Source organism: Microchirus variegatus, assembly GCF_963457635.1.
Source record: "Microchirus variegatus genome assembly, chromosome: 6".
NCBI lineage: Eukaryota > Metazoa > Chordata > Actinopteri > Pleuronectiformes > Soleidae > Microchirus > Microchirus variegatus.
In genome coordinates, this window is record NC_139807.1 from 9,554,595 (window position 1) to 9,573,932 (window position 19,338).

At 41.8% G+C, this 19,338-nt stretch overlaps 4 protein-coding genes across 4 annotated transcripts; 2 read left to right on the forward strand and 2 right to left on the reverse strand.

Moving 5' to 3' along the window:
* Positions 1-2,339: 2,339 nt before the first annotated feature.
* hs6st2 (heparan sulfate 6-O-sulfotransferase 2) lies at positions 2,340-4,682 on the reverse strand (the record flags this gene model as incomplete). Its single annotated transcript, XM_083891616.1, has 2 exons — positions 2,340-3,564; positions 4,105-4,682. The coding sequence occupies 2 exons, from the start codon at positions 4,680-4,682 to the stop codon at positions 2,736-2,738; spliced, it is 1,407 nt and encodes a 468-aa protein (XP_083747742.1). The 3' UTR covers positions 2,340-2,735.
* Positions 4,683-7,135: 2,453 nt separating this feature from the next.
* On the forward strand, positions 7,136-10,042 carry LOC310928525 (transmembrane protein 179). The gene is made up of 4 exons (XM_083891093.1): positions 7,136-7,508; positions 8,306-8,443; positions 8,642-8,720; positions 8,891-10,042. The coding sequence occupies exons 1-4, from the start codon at positions 7,186-7,188 to the stop codon at positions 9,101-9,103; spliced, it is 753 nt and encodes a 250-aa protein (XP_083747219.1). The 5' UTR covers positions 7,136-7,185; the 3' UTR covers positions 9,104-10,042.
* Positions 10,043-10,538: 496 nt separating this feature from the next.
* On the forward strand, positions 10,539-14,664 carry LOC310928785 (heterogeneous nuclear ribonucleoprotein U-like protein 2; the record flags this gene model as incomplete). Its single annotated transcript, XM_083891436.1, has 11 exons — positions 10,539-11,023; positions 11,149-11,225; positions 11,350-11,592; positions 11,709-11,821; positions 11,916-12,182; positions 12,389-12,511; positions 12,616-12,717; positions 12,905-13,073; positions 13,291-13,518; positions 13,615-13,652; positions 14,593-14,664. The coding sequence occupies 11 exons, from the start codon at positions 10,539-10,541 to the stop codon at positions 14,662-14,664; spliced, it is 1,917 nt and encodes a 638-aa protein (XP_083747562.1).
* Positions 14,665-14,928: 264 nt separating this feature from the next.
* nudt22 (nudix (nucleoside diphosphate linked moiety X)-type motif 22) lies at positions 14,929-17,245 on the reverse strand (the record flags this gene model as incomplete). Its single annotated transcript, XM_083891437.1, has 6 exons — positions 14,929-15,033; positions 15,169-15,262; positions 15,788-15,885; positions 16,155-16,277; positions 16,369-16,969; positions 17,160-17,245. 6 exons carry the CDS (start codon positions 17,243-17,245, stop codon positions 14,929-14,931), a joined length of 1,107 nt encoding a protein of 368 aa, XP_083747563.1.
* Positions 17,246-19,338: the final 2,093 nt, after the last annotated feature.

The window sequence follows — 19,338 nt, forward strand, 5'->3', positions numbered from 1 at the left end:
GAGTCACGCATGGTCGGCCTATCGGTGGAACATCTTTACAATGTGAAGGTAAGTTTTTGCCGTGCTGCTCTGTATTATCACTGGAAGCGGTAGCTTACAAGATCAATGGTGTAAAGTCTCTCTCGTTTTTTCGACTTTAATCTAGTCACAGCAAAAACATTTTTTCTTCTTCATGTGTGGCCCTAATACTCCGTCGTACAATTCATATTGCTCCCCACTGATTAGGGTTAATTGAACACTTCAGAGACTGACCCCACCCATGTGGGACCACATGGCTGTGACACCCAGTGTACTCCAGATAAATGGGAGGGTTGAGTCAGAAAAGGCATGTGGCGAAAAAAAGAGATGGAGAAGCTGAAAGAAAAACATTAGCCAAACCATTTGCACCACTTTAAATTTCCTATTATATCAAAATCACATACATATATGTTGCTTGAGATCTGTGAGTCTGTATACAACCTAATAATAACAGAAGAGCCATATTCCTATACTGGATTCGGAGGCTGCTATGCCCTGAAATCCACTTGGGATTTTTGATGACTCATCTGTGTTGTACTCAAGGGAGTATACTAAGGGTTTTTTTATGCTCTGCCTGAACAAAACCTGATGTACCATTCAGATGCATCAACTCCACTGCAGGGATGTGACTGCATTTCTTTGGCCTTTTCCTCCTCAGCAGCACCAGCATGATGCATCAGTTCAAACACATTATGTCTTTCTCTTCAGTTGACTGTATGCACCTTAAAGCCATCACAAAAATATAATGTCGCTTAATACTCCTGATAACTTCTGCAGACACTGACTGAAGAACATCTCTGAAGCTTTGGCTGGTAGATGAATGGAACTAGTCAAGCTAGCTTATTGAAAACCAAGAAGTGACCGTGCAAAGTAACCCCACAAATAAAGGCAACAGTGGTGGCGAGAGGTCTGTCATAACAGAGTAGGCCGGTTTCCATGCTGTGTCACTATTGGCAAGTCTAAATGCCTAAAATAGTCTAAAATAGTGACAAGACCCCTCCTCACAGCTCATTCTAATCAGAAAAACATACAGTTAATATGCAGAAACTTCTAGTGCTCACAGTCATGCCACGTTCATCCATAGAAATTTGTGTTAATTTTGGTCACCTTTAATTGACAATCGTCTGCTTTGCCTATCTCTTGCATCAAAGTGATTTAGTAACTGTTCTTTCCTGTTTTTATGTGTATTTCCAATTTAATTATACTGAAACCCCAAATAGTAATAGACTATTTGAAAAATATCACATTACAGTTAACACACTTGCGGAAGGTGGGCAAGTCAGGGCAAATAAGTGTAATGGAAACAGATTCAGCAAAGAATGACGTTTAGACATTCCATGACTACTTTTACGGCAGTGGGAAAATAAGGCAACCAGCCAACGAGAGGAGGTGCGAGTGGAGGTGCGAGTGGAGGTGCTGTATGTTTACTGATGTGGAAACACAACATTCCTTGACTTAAGCAAATGAACACATCTATGAACACCATAGTCACTGTTAAGCAGCAGTGAAACATGACCATTCATCAATGGCTATAAAAACAAATTTGGCTGGGAACTCGTCGTCAACATGCACCTTCTGCTCTGATGACCTGACTTTGCGCTACCTACTGCTTATCTTTGAGGACTAACTCCCAATATTAGTCAAATATAGCAGGGGATGAAAAACCATGTTTTTGTTTTATTTTAGTATGAAGTATGTAGACAATGTACCAACGTGATGTACTGTTCTCCTTGTGATGCAACTGTGCTGTTAAAAGGTACTTTTTATATATCCAATAAACTATTATGTTTTAGTGATATATTGCAGAATAATTATTTAAAATTTAGAAGCAGCCATTGAATTGATGCATTCCTCTATAATTTTGCTTCAAATCCCACCCAACCAAAGTTAAAAATAAGCTGCGATGTCAACAATCAGCTCAGTCTCCACTCAAAAAGTCTTGATGTAAGCAATTCAGCGCTCCCTGCTGGTGTTCCAGGGTTTAACAAATGCAACCAAAAAGCTTGCAATTTAGTTAGAATAATCAGTAACTATGCAACATTATATAAAATATATACCTATACAATACAGCAAGAATATTACAAAAGCTCAATAGATGTAAAATTGTTTTTATACAAAAATTGAGACTTGGGACACATTCAGTAATTATACAACATTAGCAGTTAACACAACACATTGAGGTATCTAAGAAAATGCTGTTCTTCTTTTCTGTCACTTAAAGAGACACATAAAAACACAGGTACATTTTAAAATGTACAAATTTCATGGGAGACAACAATCTTGCAAAAAATATTGATTGTTAATCACAAACAGTGGCAGATTATTATTGTTTTTTCTTTTTAAATAGAAACACGTATTACATTGTTCATTTGACCAAAAACAGGATCCCCCCACCAATTAAAGTTTGATGAGGGTTCACATGTATTTATAAGCCAGGAGAAGAGACTAAAAGGCTTGTGTGACAACATGGACAAGTGTAAGACAGCAGAAAGAGCAGCTTCTTTTTCTGGCAAAAGAATAAAGAAAATCCATCCATTACCTTATGAACATCAGGTGTGACAAAGACATACAATCATTATCAATAAATACATGTGTTTTTTTTTTTTTAACAGTTCATGGAGTAAAGATAATGAAGAGCATACAAAAATAACTTGGATTTACTAACAACAGAATGCACAACTTGGCACATTTAGCATTAAGACCTCCCACTTCTGTCCCTACCACTGTTCCACATTGTCCATGTAATCTTCCATGGTGCTATTCTCGTCCAAATCCCACCACTCTGGGAGAGGCGTCTCTAACTCCACATTGTCTCCATCAGCCTTCTTCCTCAGTTGCTCCTCAGTTACTACAGAGTGGCTGTCAAGCTGACGGGGTGTTTCCGTGGGCTTCAGCTGCCTCCATTGCTTTGTTGTGAGCCTTCCACGGAGCCGCCTTCTTTCCTGCTGCCGCCTCGCTCTGGCCAGCCTGCGCTCCTGCTGCCGCGCCACCTGGAAACGCTGCAAGAAAAGGTCTCGGCCGTACTCGTACAACTCCACATCCCATCGGTTTAGCTGACGGATTGTGCGTTGTATTTCAGGAGGTATGTCAACACTAGAGGCACGTGTGCCATTGAGCTGTGTAAAGGGTGCAATGAACTCCAAGTTGAAGGTTCGCTCAAACAGGTACTGGGTCTTTCGTTGGTACTCAGTCAGCCCAAAGAAGGCCATGTCCCGTAGGTTACGCTTAGCACTCTGCAGAAGTACTGCCCAGCGCTCTTCCTCGCTCATGGCAGAGACATTGTAGCATCCAACCAGGCTGAGGTCAGCCAGCATGCGGGTCTGCCGGTTGTTGGCCAGGTTGTAGGGGCAGTCCATGAACTCCTGAAGGGAGCAGCCTGACCAGTCATCTCCAGGGTAGCAGTTTGGCAACTCAGACAGCGTTGGTGAACGTCCAGCACACACGTGTAAGGAGGCTTTCCATGTGGCACCACGCTGTACGTGACGCCACTCACTCAAGTAGCGTGATACTGGGTCTCTTAAGATGGTTATATAATAATAGTTCCTCCTGTAAAGATAAAGATGACATCAGGTTTGCAGTTTTAATTATTGCTGCAACAATGGTTAAAATCTTAACAATAACATTTGATTACTGTATGTATGCACTCTCACAAGAAGCAGGCAGGATTTAGGTGTTAACATACAAAAAAATAATATTATTTAGGGCCATTTACAAAAGAAGGTGGTATGTTTAACTATTCGACATGGACATAAATCCCTTTATCTGACTGTTTTACAAATCTCAGAACATTCTCAAAGATCATGTTAAAGCACTTTAGGGACAGTTCCACTGCTTTTGGCACGTCCTTGATATTTTCAGTAACTATTTATATCAGTGTAATGGCATCTTTGTTTTAATTTTACACTTTAATGTGTTAACTAACACATTTATGCTGATGATTTACTACCTAGTCACTACCTGATATATGTACACTGAATTAGTTTTACTGCGTCTTGTTTTATTTTACTTTTTTCTTTAAGAAATAATAATAAATAAAAAATAAATAAAGAAAATTAATTATCAAAAATTATTTAAAGTTCTACCAACCTGGGCAGGTTCTTGGGAGCCTCTCGTGTGTTCATGCGTGACGGGACACATTTGGTGAGTTCCGTCCAGTCCGCATGAAGCCCACAGCTCCAGCCGGTAGAAAACCGGGAGAAGAGCCAGGTTTCTTTTTTACCTGGCCGGAAACAGGTACATTTCTTCTGGCCCGCATGGCACTCGCACGGTCTCTCCAGCTGGATATTTCGCACAAGATGTCGCCCAAAGGTGGTGCCACCTGTTTTTTGAATGTGTAGGAAAACTATAACGTCGTCCCCTTTAATATTGAAGTCTACAACGCGATTTAAATCGTCTTTAGTGAAATTAAAACGGGGGACAAAGCGGACCAGGGCGCCGTCTTCTGCAATGTACGGGTCTTTTTGGAGCCCGTCCCGGGGTTCGTTGCCACTGCTCCGGGGACCAGGTGCACTGCCGACTTTCAACCAGGATCCCAACTGGTGCAGCATGTGGCACTCGGACCTGCTGGGACACACATACTGGACAGTGATGACCCCGAAAAGCAACGACATGAGCAGGGCTATGAGGAGCCTCTGGTGGCTGCTGCTGGTGGACTTCTCATCCATCTTCCCGGGAGGAGCAGAAACACATCACTCAGCCAGTCCGGACCCCTGCCTGGGCTGGGGAACCTCGGAGAGAAGTGTTTATACGGCCGCCAAAAACCAGCGAAAACAATAACAATGCTGCAGCTGACCAGCTAGCTTTAGTTAGCCACGGTGCTGTGTCTTCGGCAAAGTACACGAGGACGATAGACTGCTTCGGGTTCAATGTTGAATAATTAGCAGCAAAGTGGATCCGTCTCTTTTGAGCGAACAAACTAATACACACGTTTTTTACCAAGAGTAACAGTTTGACGATCTTTCCTGCAGCAGTCGATGGTGATTGTCTTGAACAGCAGCCTGTGATTCTTGACCTTACTTCCCAGCAGCCTTTGCGCTTGTTGAGGGGGGGGGGGGGGGCGTTGCGTTACGTCACCGTGTGAATTCCTGCTTTCTGGTGTCGAATCAGAGAGCCTCAGAGAAACAAACAAACAAGCCTAAACACGACAACTCACTGCGGCTTCGTCAATGCCAGCCGCCGATAGTAGTAACCCAAACGTAACATCCTGAATTTCGTTCATAATACTTTGCTATATTGTGTGTTTATACTTTATATTTAAATGTATTACATCCCTAATGTTAAACACTACCATAGCGAATGCATTGGAAATGTTAAAGAAATCAAGCGTCAGGGATAGAACTACATATAAACTCCTATATGGTATACGTACTTCATGTGTATCAATAAGTGCGGAGTTTGAAGTCTAAGTATTTCACCGCCGAAATAGCTCAGTTGGGAGAGCGTCAGACTGAAGATCTGAAGGTCCCTGGTTCAATCCCGGGTTTCGGCATTTTGCATTTCACACAAATTTAATGCTAAGCAATCTGAACTACACTCTTTAGTTGACTCGGATATTATCATTCTTCCTGAGAGAAGTGTCATAATCAAGTTATAGCTTCTACTTGGACAAATTAATACTTTCTTATTCCAATGTCCTCTCCATCCGCATCACTCTTGTTCCTCTGAGGTTCAGAGGACCTTAAGTTTAGAGTCTAAACCCTAAGAACTTTTGTCTCCTACAAAAAACACAATGTTAATGCGAGCAACAACAAAGTATAGATGAAATGTTTTAGTTCACAAATCTTAACAGTAAAAGCTTGTAATGTTTGGTTGTTTACAAAACCTACAATTATCCTTTCATGTTTATGTAATAAATATAACCTATATATACTATACTATACGACTACTATTACTACTTCTAGTACTATTGCTACACCTACTACTAATAATAACCATCATCATATTGATAATAATGGTGTGTTGAGTTCAGTAGCTGTTGACCAACTTCTGTAGAAGATGGGAAGAAAGGTCAAAAGGGGAGAGGAACGCAGGCAAAACATTGGTTTGAATCCCACTCTGAACAAACAAAAACTATTGAATGTTTTTTGTTCTAAATCAGTAAAATCCCAACACCCCACAGCAAACCGCACTGATTTTATCAAGAGAATAGAGCACATACAACATTTATATCTCAAGTAAAAACTTTATTCAACAAAATAATATAATGTAAAAAATATAGTATGCATACATCTTTAGCTATTAGATTGGTGATCACAAGGTGGAGGGAGCGGTCTGTCTGCTGGATGATTAAATCCTCTTCTGCACGAGTTAACGGAAAAGAGGCCAGCTGCTGAAAACAGACATGAGGTCAAACCATCACAGGGGGAATGTGTAGTCTCACAGATCACTGGTGTGAACAGATGTGTCACTACACTCAACACTTACAACTCAGTTGTTGTTCAGATGCGGGACACGCGTGGTCATGACTGTGAACTGTCCAATCGGATCTGTAATGAATCCGATTTGAATCAGAATTGAACAATGTAGGATTGTATACTTATGTATGCTAATGTTACAGGTGTGTAATTATATAGTAGAAAATTCACATTCTGTACTCTACTTTGTCCTTTATATTTCTCGCAACTTTTACAACATTATATTTCCAAAATAAAATTGTACTTTAACTGCGCTACATGTCCTCTAACTATCTTTATTACTCGTTACTACCAAAGATACTTACTTAGTCCTCACTTATTAAAATAAATAAAATAATAATAAAATACTTATACTTCTTAGTCTTAAGTACATTTTATATCAGAACATTTCTACCAAAGTAATTTTCAGGTAAGATACTTGTACATTTACTCAAGTATACCTTTTATGTACTTTATACAATACTGGTAATTATGACACCAACAGTGCTGATGATGTTTTGTGGTTCCTGGAATCGGCGGCGAAGTGAGACGTCTGTCAGTGGTCGCTCCTCCTCTGAAGCGCCGGAATGCGCAGACACAGATGAGTCGGCTCATGGTCCCCGCCCTTGTTTCTTTCAATACCAGCAGCTGCAGCAGCAGCGGTAACTACTGTGAGCCGTTACATTGAAACTAAATAATCTGGACACACCGCACATGCTCTCTTTTGGATTCGTGATTATTTCGCCTCGCCGTAGTTGTGTTTATCTTCGCTAACATGGAGCTGGACCGGCGGCTGTTGTTGGCACACTGTGCGCTCCACGCCGCGTCGGTGGTAGCGGGCTTGCTGGTGGTCGTCCCCATGGCTCTCAACGGCTCCGCGTTCAAAGGCCGCTGCGCACTTTTCTCCACGGGCTACTGGAGGACGGATGAGCCGGCTGAGGCGACGGAGCAGCCCGGACACGCCTCTCACCTGGTGGTGCAGCAGTGGGGCCCACTGGCGGCGTGCCAGTTCTCCACGTTCGTGGGTATTTTCACGGTGCTGTACGGTGCCGCGCAGGGCTGGAGGAGCCTCTTCTATCTGCACGGGCGACATGACGAGTGAGTGCACTGAAAACACACAAACGTCACACACACAGAGATAGTACTGTACATACTGTACAAACCTACGTGACTGCTGTGTTTACAAAGAAAGATTGACAACATTGGTGTAGTTATAATACACAGGACACAGGTAATACATATTTAGTTAAAAAGTAAACTCGTAATACGTGTATTTTTGGCTTTCGTCAAGCAGAGGGTGTGTTTGTCACGACCAGGGATGGGCAGTATTTCTGATACATGGACTACAAATAGAAAATAATGTTTTTGTAATTTGTATTTTTTTGTACTTAATTCACTACTGTGCTGCAGCAGCAGCAACACGGGAGCTTGATATTAATCATATTATGGGCTATTTAAGTTACTTTTTTAGTGTTTGGACAAAACAAGACATTTGAAAACAGGTTTGGGAAACACTGGTTGATTATTCATAGATTAATTGCTTCTGGAAATAGTCGTCAGTTGCAGCCCTGAATACGTTGTCATTTGTGTTGAATTAAAAATGTATGTAATCTCTGAATCTTGAAAGTAAATGAAGTGCAGAAGTGCCTGAATCTGTATTCCCTTGAATGACCATCAGAGGGCAACATAAACATTCTGATAAAATAATCATACTTCTCTTTATTATTTGTCAATACAAAAAAAAGATGAATAATTCCACAGAAGGCAGTAAAGCAACACCTTGAACAGCATGTTATATTACTAACATGACACAAAAAAAAGATTATTACAAAATGTTGTGATGTTACAAACATGTGAGTGAAGTTTCTAATGTGTACTGCACTGTTTTTGCTCAGCACCCTGTTTTCGTCCTTCCTGACTGTGCTGCTGAGCGCGTGTGTTCTCTTCCTGTCTGGAGGGGCCAGTGTCCTCTTGTCTCTGGGTCTGTCCTCCTGGTGTGACACTGTGACTGACAACAACAAGCAGCCATACACGTAAGGCGCCTGGGTCTAAATGTATTCGATCTGCATGGGTTTATAATATTGTTTACAAGGTTTATAAATCATAACATATCAATGCTTTACCTCTTTTCTTTTTGAGTTTAATTTTTGGATACAATTGAAAAAAGGGCTGTACATTTTGTTATGATTTGATCCATAATCTCTGTGTAATCTTGTTTTGTTTGTGTTTAGCTGTGCAGAGTCCCAGTCTGTTCCTCTTTACCTGGATGTGGACACATCGTCCTTCTACACAGAGCTCAGTCTGGCACAGGTGGGAATGCGTTCACTTGCACACAAGCATTATAGTACAGTCTACACATAATAGTCCCCACCGAGTTGCTGAAAAATGGATCTCTACATACATAATATGGATATACAGTATCTCTACGTTTTACTTTGAAGCCCTGTCTGTTGTGTCACTATCACCCCTGATGTCCCCAGGTGTCTCTGTGGTGTGTGACGGCTCTGTGGCTGGCTCACTCCATCCTGGCCTTTCTCCGGCTCTACCACTCCCACAGTCAGCACATCCGCCGGCCTTGTCTTCCTCGAGAGAAGGAGCTCCTTCTCGGTCACAGTCCGTCTGACAGCAGCAGCAGCAGCAGTAGCAGCAGCTCGCCCTCTCCTCCTCTAGCAACACCCACCATCTTAGTCTAACTCAGAGTTAAGGAGGTTGTTACATAAGGGAAAACTTTTACTTTTAATATCTAAATTATGTCTTTTAAATTAGGTTTGACACCTATTTTTTTAACCTCATTCCTCCTCCATGTATAATATTATTGTTTTAAAAACTGGTTTAGTTCATAATGTTTGAAAATAGCTTCAGCCAATGAGTAACAAATTACACATTTATGTTTCATCTGTGAAGCAAAAATACTTTGATAACAGCAACATCATTGTGACGTCTGAGTGTCGCTTACATTACATTACAGTGTGTAAAATCAAGCACCCGCCGCCTCATAGTGACACCACATGCAACCAGACGGTGCTTACTCTAAACACTTCACTATATTGAAGATGCATGTTTGTTCAAAGACGTTCAGCTGGAGTCCTAACAGTTTGCACAGTTGGTTCCACATCAGGGAGAAAACCTTTTTGTCGACTTGGTATAAATGTGATGTTCTGATGTTGCACTGAGGCGCTTTTATTGTGAAGCATGTGGTAACAGTGTGACTTCGTCGCCCTGTAAAGTACGTGAAACAGGCTCACCGTGTGAGCATGACCCGAATGTCCTGTTGCGTAACAGAAAAAATGTTGCTGCCTCTCTCCTTCTTGTGATGATTTGTGTCGTGATGCTGTTGGTGCGGACGCAGCCGTTCTCTGGCTGTTAATGAAGCAGTTGTATCCTCTCAAACCATCCGTGTGGAGCCTGTCCTGGATAGTCGGGGGGCTAAACTTTCATGGATCCTTTTGAGAGAGATCGGTGTGGAAAAGGCTCAGTGAAGAGGAAGGAAGTTACTAAGTTAGCTGTTTTTTTTTTGTTTTTTTTAAATAAACTCTTAGAACTTTCTCTCTTTAATCAAAGTGGTTGTAATGACACACAGACAGCAGAGCCATAAATCTGATTGAACGGCGATGAGGCAGTCGAATTAAGTGATTTGTAACAGATTAAATGTTATTATGATAACTGAAAATAATCTTTTACCCCCTCTACTTGTTAGTTGATTTTATTTATATTCATGTTTTTCATTCGTTTACAGAATAAAAAGCCTCTCACCATTCATACATACTCAGTTGTTGTTGTTGTTTTTTATTTCAAATATAACATTTAAAATAACTTACTTAAGTAAAAAGACCTTTACTTTAGTAATATTATAATATTACTGTTATTATTTTCAGTCTGCTATTGCCTAATTTAAACACCAGGTGTAGTTTCATGGTCTTGCCGTTGGTGGCAGTAAAGAGCGCAGAGAGTGATCGAAGTGACAATGTTTACAAAGGCGAGGAAGCAAAGAGCCAATCACAAACTAGGTCACCATGTTAAATTGTTTTCGTCCCTAGTTTTGAGCTTCGCTTGTTGTCGTTACGCAGTTTTTTATTAGAGTTTAGCGGGATTTTAGTCACTTTTTTAAACTCGTGAATCTTTTTAACAATGAAGTTAGCGGATATTAAAAAGTTAAAAGTAGCGGAGCTGCGGTCCAAACTCAAAGAAGTAGGTCTGGACAGTAGAGGACTGAAGGCTGAGCTGGTAGGCAGACTGTGGTCTGCGACAGAGACGGGACACGCGGAGATAGACGACGAAACGCTGGTTAAACAACAAAACGAGAGCTCACCGACACCGTCAGCACCGATCCACACAGTGGAGGACATTGCTCCGTCCTCAACAGACGCGGGTCTCTCTGCACCATGTTGTGTGGACAGCACCAGGGAGTTAACGCACAGCGCTACCCAGACGGAGACTGACACCGGTGTAACTACAGTACAACACGGCACTGAGTTGCTGTCAGAGTCCGTAAACTGCTCCGTGGCTGAGCGAATAGATGTGGACGAAGCTGTGTCTCCAGAGGAGGAGGAGGAGGAGGAGATGTGCAGAGGGAGAGCTTTCTACGAATTCAAAGAGGAGATACGATACAAGAGGTAAAACACAGGCAGCACAGAGGAGATGGTGTCAGTGGGGATGGCTCCATAACACTCTTTGGTGGTATGGAGCCATTGTGGTATGTTACAGTAGCATGTGTGTTTGTGCATCTCTTCTCAACCAGAGCCAAATCATCACAGCCTGCAGTGGACAGAGAGGAGACAGAGAGACAGGATGTAGATAAGGTCCGCCTAGATCCATGTGAGTCCTTAGACGACAACAACTGCCATCGTTGTGGTGGAAAAACAAACTTTGTCTAATCACAGAATTCACAAATTTGTCTAGACAGTCCCTTGAAACAGTTGTTCCTCTGTTGTCACCACAGATGATCGTCACCTCCACTTTGAGGTCAGTTCTGATGGATCATGTGGACAGCCACGGTTCTGGGCTCAGTCCCCTTCACTGTGGTCGGGCTCTAGGCTTACCCATGGGGTGCTGCAGGGCAGGGTGGGCTTTGAGGTGAGGCTGGAGAAGACATTACTGCCCACACAGCTGGGCGATCAGCAGTTCACAGAGCCCTATGGTGTGAGAGTTGGCTGGTCGGTGGCAGACACCTCTCTGCTGCTGGGTAAGGATTAGCTTCATCACCAGAGTTAATCAGAGTTTTCTTTAAGTCATGTTAAAATGCCTTTAATTGCAACATGTTTCAATGTCCCTCTGGTTTTTCAATGTGTCTCACACCAGGTGAGGATGTGGTCTCCTTTGCTTATGATGGCAGCAGTAAGAAAGTGTCAGGTGGAAAGGAAGAAGACTTTGGAGAGAGGTTTTCAGTGGGGGATATCATTGGCTGCTACGCTGTGAGTTACACTTTCCTACATCATTTTTTCTGTCTGTACAAAAATCAGTAAACGGTGTTAGTCATCGCACAATCATCTGTGTTTATACCCACAGTCTTTCTCCACAGACGGTGGTGTTCAACTCTCTTTCCATAGGAATGGTCGTTTCATGGGAGTGGCCTTTTCCCTCGATGCCTCTGTGCTGCTGGGTCGTCCTCTGTTCCCTCACGTTCTTTGTAAGAGCTGTTCAGTCAGGTTCCTCCTTGACCCCACCTCTCCTCCCTGGTATCCAAGCCCTCCAGGTTTTATGCTGCTGGCAGCTCTTTCTGCTGAGAAGAGGATACGCTCTACGCTGGCCCCTTTTTCCAGAGCACAGTGTGAGGTGAGAGACGGGGGGTTATAATATTCTAAATTTCTAGAGTTGCCCTCCCATCTTTAACTGTCTCAGCACATTCAGCCCTTGAATTTGAGGGAACTGGTCATGAAAAGTCCTTGAAAATTCCTTGAATTTGATGAACTGGAACAGTCCCTTTTAAGCAGTACAGTCCCTGTATGTATCAGACTTCATCTTCTCGTTTCTTTCTCCAGGTGCTGATGATGGTGGGTCTTCCTGGTTCTGGGAAGAGCTACTGGGCCAGGACTCACATGAAGCAGCATCCACAGAAACACTACAAGCTGCTGAGCACAGAGGAGCTGCTCGCATGTATGATTGTCAGTCACTCCTCCAGTTTTTCACTGTCACTGTTTGATATTCACACTCACAGATGATGTTTAACCTCTGACCTGCTGATCCTAATATGCATGTGTGTGTGTAGAGGGGTGGACAGAGGGACAGCAGGTTACGGCAGGCCTCTCAGTCTCTGACTGCTTTAATCAAGATGGCTGCTCAGACTCCTGGAAACTATATCCTGGACCAGGTATCAACATTTTAGTGCTTTAATTATGTATAATGTCACCTACACACCATTTATGACCTAATTATATTAAAAGAGCAAGTTTCCCCAATACTGTAGTTTTGATCTTAGAGGTTGAATGTGCTTTGAGATGTACCATTCAAACCAATCACTTTCACTTTGACATTTTCTCCTGTTTCACCGTTTCCAGTGCAACATCCTCTTCTCGGCACGATGTCACAAGCTGCAGCTGTTCGCAGGCTTCAGGAGGCGGGTGGTGGTCTTGTTTCCCTCTGCAGAGGAGTGGAAAAGAAGACTTTTCCTATACAAGACGAGCGATGAAGAGCACATCCCAGAAACGGCATTGCTCAAACTCCAAGGTGTGCACTGAATAGGGTTAATCAGCAGCTGGCAGTCAGTTTCTATTACAAATGAGCATAATTTTCTTGTCTGTTGCTGTTCTTTCTGTCAGAAGGGAGATAAATGACTCTCAGAGAAAGTACCTCTTTAATTCTGCATTCATTCAAAGGATTCTACAAGTGCAGGTCGAACATTACATGCACACAATCTCTAATTGCTCCTCATTTGTGATTCCAGTGAGCTGCAGTCTTCCTGAGCAACAAACTGACCTGATGGAGGAGCTGCAATACGTGGAGCTGCCTCAGGAACAGGCACAGATGCTCCTGCAGGAGTACAAGGACCGTGCTTGCACACTGCTGCCCCCTGTCCCCAAACAGGAGAAGAAACATCCCAGGTATCCCAGGAAAAGACAACACCATCTTGGCCGTTCACAATCACACAGGATCCACTGGACTGGGATAAACGGTCAGCAGGAAAAACGCTAAACATCATTTCGTGACTATTTTAAGGATAGTTATTGATAACAGTGTTATCTCTGAATATTCATTTCTGTTTTTGTAGGGTGGAACCGCATGTCATGGAACCAGCACCCAAGATATGTGAGTATAACCCCAAACCAGCTCTGTCTTGTACACATAAAAGACCTATTATAAGACTACAAAAACCAACTCAGTTATAGCCTTATATTACAAACACATTTATGGGTAGCACATTCAATCTCTGCCAACATGCCCTCCCTAACTGTTGCACAGTGGACTTATAGGACATGTGCTGTTGCTTATGAATTTTACTATCAATAACACCACAGGTGTAAATTGGATGAGTTTAAATTAAATTAAATTAAATTAAATTAAATTAAATTAAATAAGACTTTATTGATCCCACACTGGGGAAATTGATATGTTGCAGCAGTTAAAGGATGAAATAGAATGAAATGGAACACAATAGAAAAAATTAGAATAAGAATAGTAGTGGAATAGCTCCTTTTGTTCCCAGCAGCTTGTGTGCAAACATCACACATGCAGTGAGCAGACTAGTTAATTAGGTCATTACTATTTCTTCTGAATGACTTAACTGGTTTATCACTTTACCTGTGGACTTAACTGTGGTTTAGGTTCAAACAGGAAGGTGGCAGTTAAACTTAAAGGTTCCATATGTAAGAATGTGGCCAAAAACGGTTACGACATTCAAATTCAAAATACCGAGGTCTTTTAGGTTTAGTTTTCTGACGTAATTGGCAACCCGTGGTTGCTCGGCAGCTAAGACTTTACTGACTGCAATGATTGGTAGATGGCGGTAGGTGTCGCCACATGCCAAAACCTAAACACGATTTGCAGTCTGCAAAATATATTTTTTAATGCAAATATTTTGGCTTAATTGTTGTTGTTGGTGAGTTCAGTATGTTATATGAATATTATTCCTGAGTATATGTGACATATTAGAAGGATTTTATGGCCAGTTGCTTTAGATTTATTACATAATGCACCTTTAAACTGCAAAACCATAATGTTCCTTTTTTGTGTGTCATTTACATTCCAGTGGAACGTGGCTTATCAGGACCAGAGCAACAACTACAACAGAGACTTTGGCTACGTTGGTTATGGAAATTAATGCTAAAGAAAACTCTGCTATTATTGCTCAATCATTTATCAATGATAGTCAGTGTTGTAGTATTTAAGAATTTCAAATGCTAAAAACCAGGTCACTTTAAAATATTAATGCAAAAAAAGAAACAAATTTTATTTGTTATCACTGTACAAATAGTTAAAAACATTACCTTTTACACCATTTATTATCACTATTTTCTAAAGAGGAAATAAAGTTTGATGGTAAAAAAAAGTTTTTGTGTCAGGTCGTCGTCTCTGGTTTCTGGTCTCAGTCTCTGTCAGGCTTCACTGTCTGATAAAGCAGCACTGCTCCTTTAGCTGAAGGACACAGCTCGGACCACAGAGGACGGCTCCTGTCCAGCTGCAACACCTCCTATTAACAACAGAGAGAACACATCACATACCCTTTAATTATTAACCCTGAATCGCAGCTTTATAACCCAATTTTTGTATTTACGTCTCATCAGAAACAGCTCATTGCTCGTGTCTGTCAGTGTAGTTCACTCACTGTTCTGCTGAGGAAGATGATGTCTGTGGACTCGTGCGCCTCTGCTCCCCCTTTCCAGTACAACTGTCTGACGTCTTCAGACGTCAGTGAACAACTGACACACACACACACACTTTGTCAAACATGGTGTCGGAGATTAGAAACATAATATTAAATATTACACACCCTTAGAAAAACATGCACACACCCTTCATGTAATATTTGTTCATATAAAAAAAACGAACCAGTACAGTGTTGTAAGACAAGGGATTAAGCCGGGATATGTCGGTTATTCTGTCATGAATTTGAATTTGACCAATTTAAGGCCATGCTACTTGAATAAGACAAAACCTGAGCTGCACTTATTTAAAGGAGTCATATCATATTTCTCCAAGTTAAACTAGTTCCCTGGTGTCCTAATGAACATGCTTTGGTTCATTTAGCGCATTGCGACGTCCCAATGAGCGTGGAAGTCAACATCGTGTGTTTTATCTCCTGTACTTAGACTGAGGAGGAAAAACATGAGTGAATCATCTTTTATCACACGTTGGCCTCCAGAGTCCAAATATAAGGATTTAAATGATTCAAAAGTTGATTTTGCATAATATGTCCCTTTTATATCCGAATTAACCCTGAGTACCTGACGTAAAACTCGGCGCTGGGTCTTTCAGCGCTGGTGTGATTCAGAGCGACGCCCATCAGGACAGGCTGTCCGAGGCAGCTGAGAGGAACGTTCACCTGGACGTGGACAGAGGGAAGACGTGAGGGATTTACACGCCAAACACTTTCACTTCCCACTGAATTTTTCTAAGGTAAATATGATAAGTGGCACCTTCATTTTGCATTTGTGTATGAAAATTGCACTTCAAATAAAACCACCTTGCCTTTCGTCAATCTGAGAAGAATAACGACAAAGCGTTGTGATCCCAAAGTGTGAAGACTTTGATAAACGGCGGATTAAACACAAAAGTCTTGCAGTGATCTTGCCCACAGCAGCTTTAACTCACCTCATCTCTGATCTCAGCGCACACAGACGCAAAGAGCTCTGAGACGACGGCCTCCGGCCTCTGCTGCATCATCACCATGCTGATCTCCTCACATCCTGCCTGACCCAAACTCTCACACACTGCCTGAATCGAGCAGAACGTGGAGAAATGAACACATGAAGCATAGAAGTGACTGACATTCATTTTTTCTTTATATATATATATTTCACTCCACCTTTGGCTCTGGGTGACCTCCAGGAATGTCCAGTAGTCCCCCTGCCTCTGCCACCTTCTGGCTCCTCCTGATCATCACCACCTGTCCGTCATTTGTGCACAGGATGGCGCCCACGCCCAGAGGTTGAGACAGCATCACCATGGGATCGTTGAACTCTGCCTCTCCGCGCTGACGGAGCCCTGCCACTCGATAGGACCAGTTGGTTCCGAGGTAGTCCTTATAGCATGTTAGGCCGAGTCTCAGAGTGAGGAGAGGCCCACCCTCTGGATCATCTCTGTTTTCAGAGGAGCGTGAGGACGCTTGGTACAGTGAACCTCCGTGTCTTAGGTCCAAACTATTCTGAGCAGCATCCCCTGATCCCCTGAGACACAAGCCCTCTCGTCTTTGGCAGTTTGGTAATTTATCTTCCTGGTCTTCTACACGGCAGGGCGGATGTTTGGGAGAAGTACACTTTGATGATGAGGTCGACTTCAAGGAGGTGAAGCAGAAAGAGTGAAGTCTGAATTTGGCTCCATTGAAGAGCCACGGCTCCTTGGACACCCGCTCCCTCCACACCTCTTCTATGTGATGCTCTACAGCGTCATCTGTCTGCCTGTTATATCTGAAGAGAAAGTCAAGAAAATAATACATATTATTACATTTAATTATTAAAGCTCCACTGTGTAACCGGGTGACACAGGATTATTATTCTAAACACTTGTTATGCTGACAAATACAGAGAGAATCATGTGGAGGCGACAGATCAGTATTATGAGAGCTCATTTGACAACGGTTTGATTTTACATTCTTACCTTTCGGAAAGTTCCACTTGCACTCGTGACTCCAGCAGCCCCCTCCAGGCTGCACAGTGTAGCAGCACAGACACTTCAGGGTCCATCGTCATGTCTTCATCTCTCGCCCCTGTGGATGATCACACACGTGAGTTCACTCACACAGCATAGGCAGCATTATTAAGTTGGTTTGAGATGCTTGTGATTTAGAAGAGTTTAGAAGGGGTGAGTTTCAGCGAAGCATGACCAAAAACCCATCAACTGATATGTGTAGATACATTTAAACCCTCAATTTACTTGTGCTTCTGTAATTGAGAAAGTTTTTGTACTTGTCCTTTTTAAAGTATTTTTTAAAATATGTAATTTTACTCTTAAGTTTATGTTTTTTTGGAAGTACAAGTGAACGACGAGGACAGTTGAATGATGAGGACAGGTGAACGACGAGGACAGGTGAAAGATGAGGACACGTGAACAATGAGGACAGGTGAATGACACAAGAAAGAACCCCAACCTTCTTAAAAAAGTAACTAAGTAACTTTTACTCTGAGTACATTTATAGACCAGTACTTTTACTTGTACTTCAGTAAAATGTTATCAAAATAGTGGTACTTTTACTTGAGTAGAATATTTCAGTTCACTTTCCACCTCTGCACTAACGTAGACAGTCATGTGCAAAGGTCTTAGGCCACCATAAGGTTTGTTGCTCTACTGATAAAAGTATTTTGTGTGACCTCCACTTACCCTTGAACAATAGTGCGACACTGACTCTTAAAACTGAGGTGGAACAGAACCCTCATTACCGTAATTAATGTTACTGGTAAAATCTGTTTGTCATGTTGAGAAATAGCTGCTGTGAAAAAGGTCTATTACGCCAGGTTACATACACGAGATAAACTCTTATATAAGCTCAAATATAAGAACAACTTTTAGTCACGTCATTCAAATCAGTGTAAAAAGCTGGTGGTGACCTGAGACCTGTAAACGGCAACAAAGGGAATATTAATCAATAAAAATGAATCTGTAGCCATTTAAAAGCAGCTATTTGCTGTGTGACATGACCGCTCCCTCTCCTCCTCAAAGACAAACACACTGAGAGCCAACACAGTCAGAACCCAGAGACTGATGGATCCTTTTTCTTACTCAATTATGTAATTTATGTCAAACCAGTGCTACTGGTTGAGGTCACTTTTCAACAAACCTCACTGACACAACCTTTTCAGGCTTTAATGAGACAAAGCACTGGTTTTTGTAACAAACAAAGGACTCACGCCTCCCTTTCCACATGTTTGTCAGAGAACTGTGTGAGAAAGAGAAGGATGATGAGACAGCGAAACTGTCTTATTGGGAATAAATACATTTTCTCACTTAACTAATGTAACAAGTTGGACAAAACAGCAAAGAATGATTTTTATTAAATAGAACTAGAGGCTGCAACTCAAGGGTATTTTCATAATTGATTCATATGTTGATTATTTTCTCAATTAATCGAGTACTGGTCCATAACATGTAAAAAAAATAATAATAATAATGCAGATTTTTGTGTGAGAAAACACTCATACCAATTAATCGATTATCAAAATAGCTGATGATTAATTTAATTCATTCATTTTAATCTAATAATAGCACAAAAAGTGCTATTTTAATGTATTAATTTATAATTCGGCCCTTTCACCGATTTACCAGGTTTCCTTTTTAGTGTGAAATGAATCTCAATCGTATTTAAACATCACAGTTTTGACCACTTTTAATGAATCCTGGAGTTGACACCAAAACAATGTCCTCGGTCGTCAGTGATGTGCAGTGTTGCTACATTATAACGTGATAAGAACAAAACAGATGAAATGTTATTGTCTCTCTTACCTTCCTGTGAGAACAGCGTCACTGTGTCTTCACTGTGTTGATGTCAAATGTCAACTACTTTGAATGGGAAGTAGCTAAAAGGCAGCCGGGAGAGTAGCTAGATGTCGCCAGAACACGTCACAACACGCGTGTTAACCACTCGTGTTAGACGGTGCCTTTGCGTCTATTTGACAGCTGTATATAACGTGAAGACTGGTTTATTATGAGATTAAAAGTTAAAAAGCAGCTCAACGAATGCCTTCCTTATTTTTCTTTATCACAGAACACACACACAGGAAGGAAAGTCCGCTGTCACTCTGGTATGAGTTGACCTCGTCTGCCCTCTAGTGGAGAAACATTT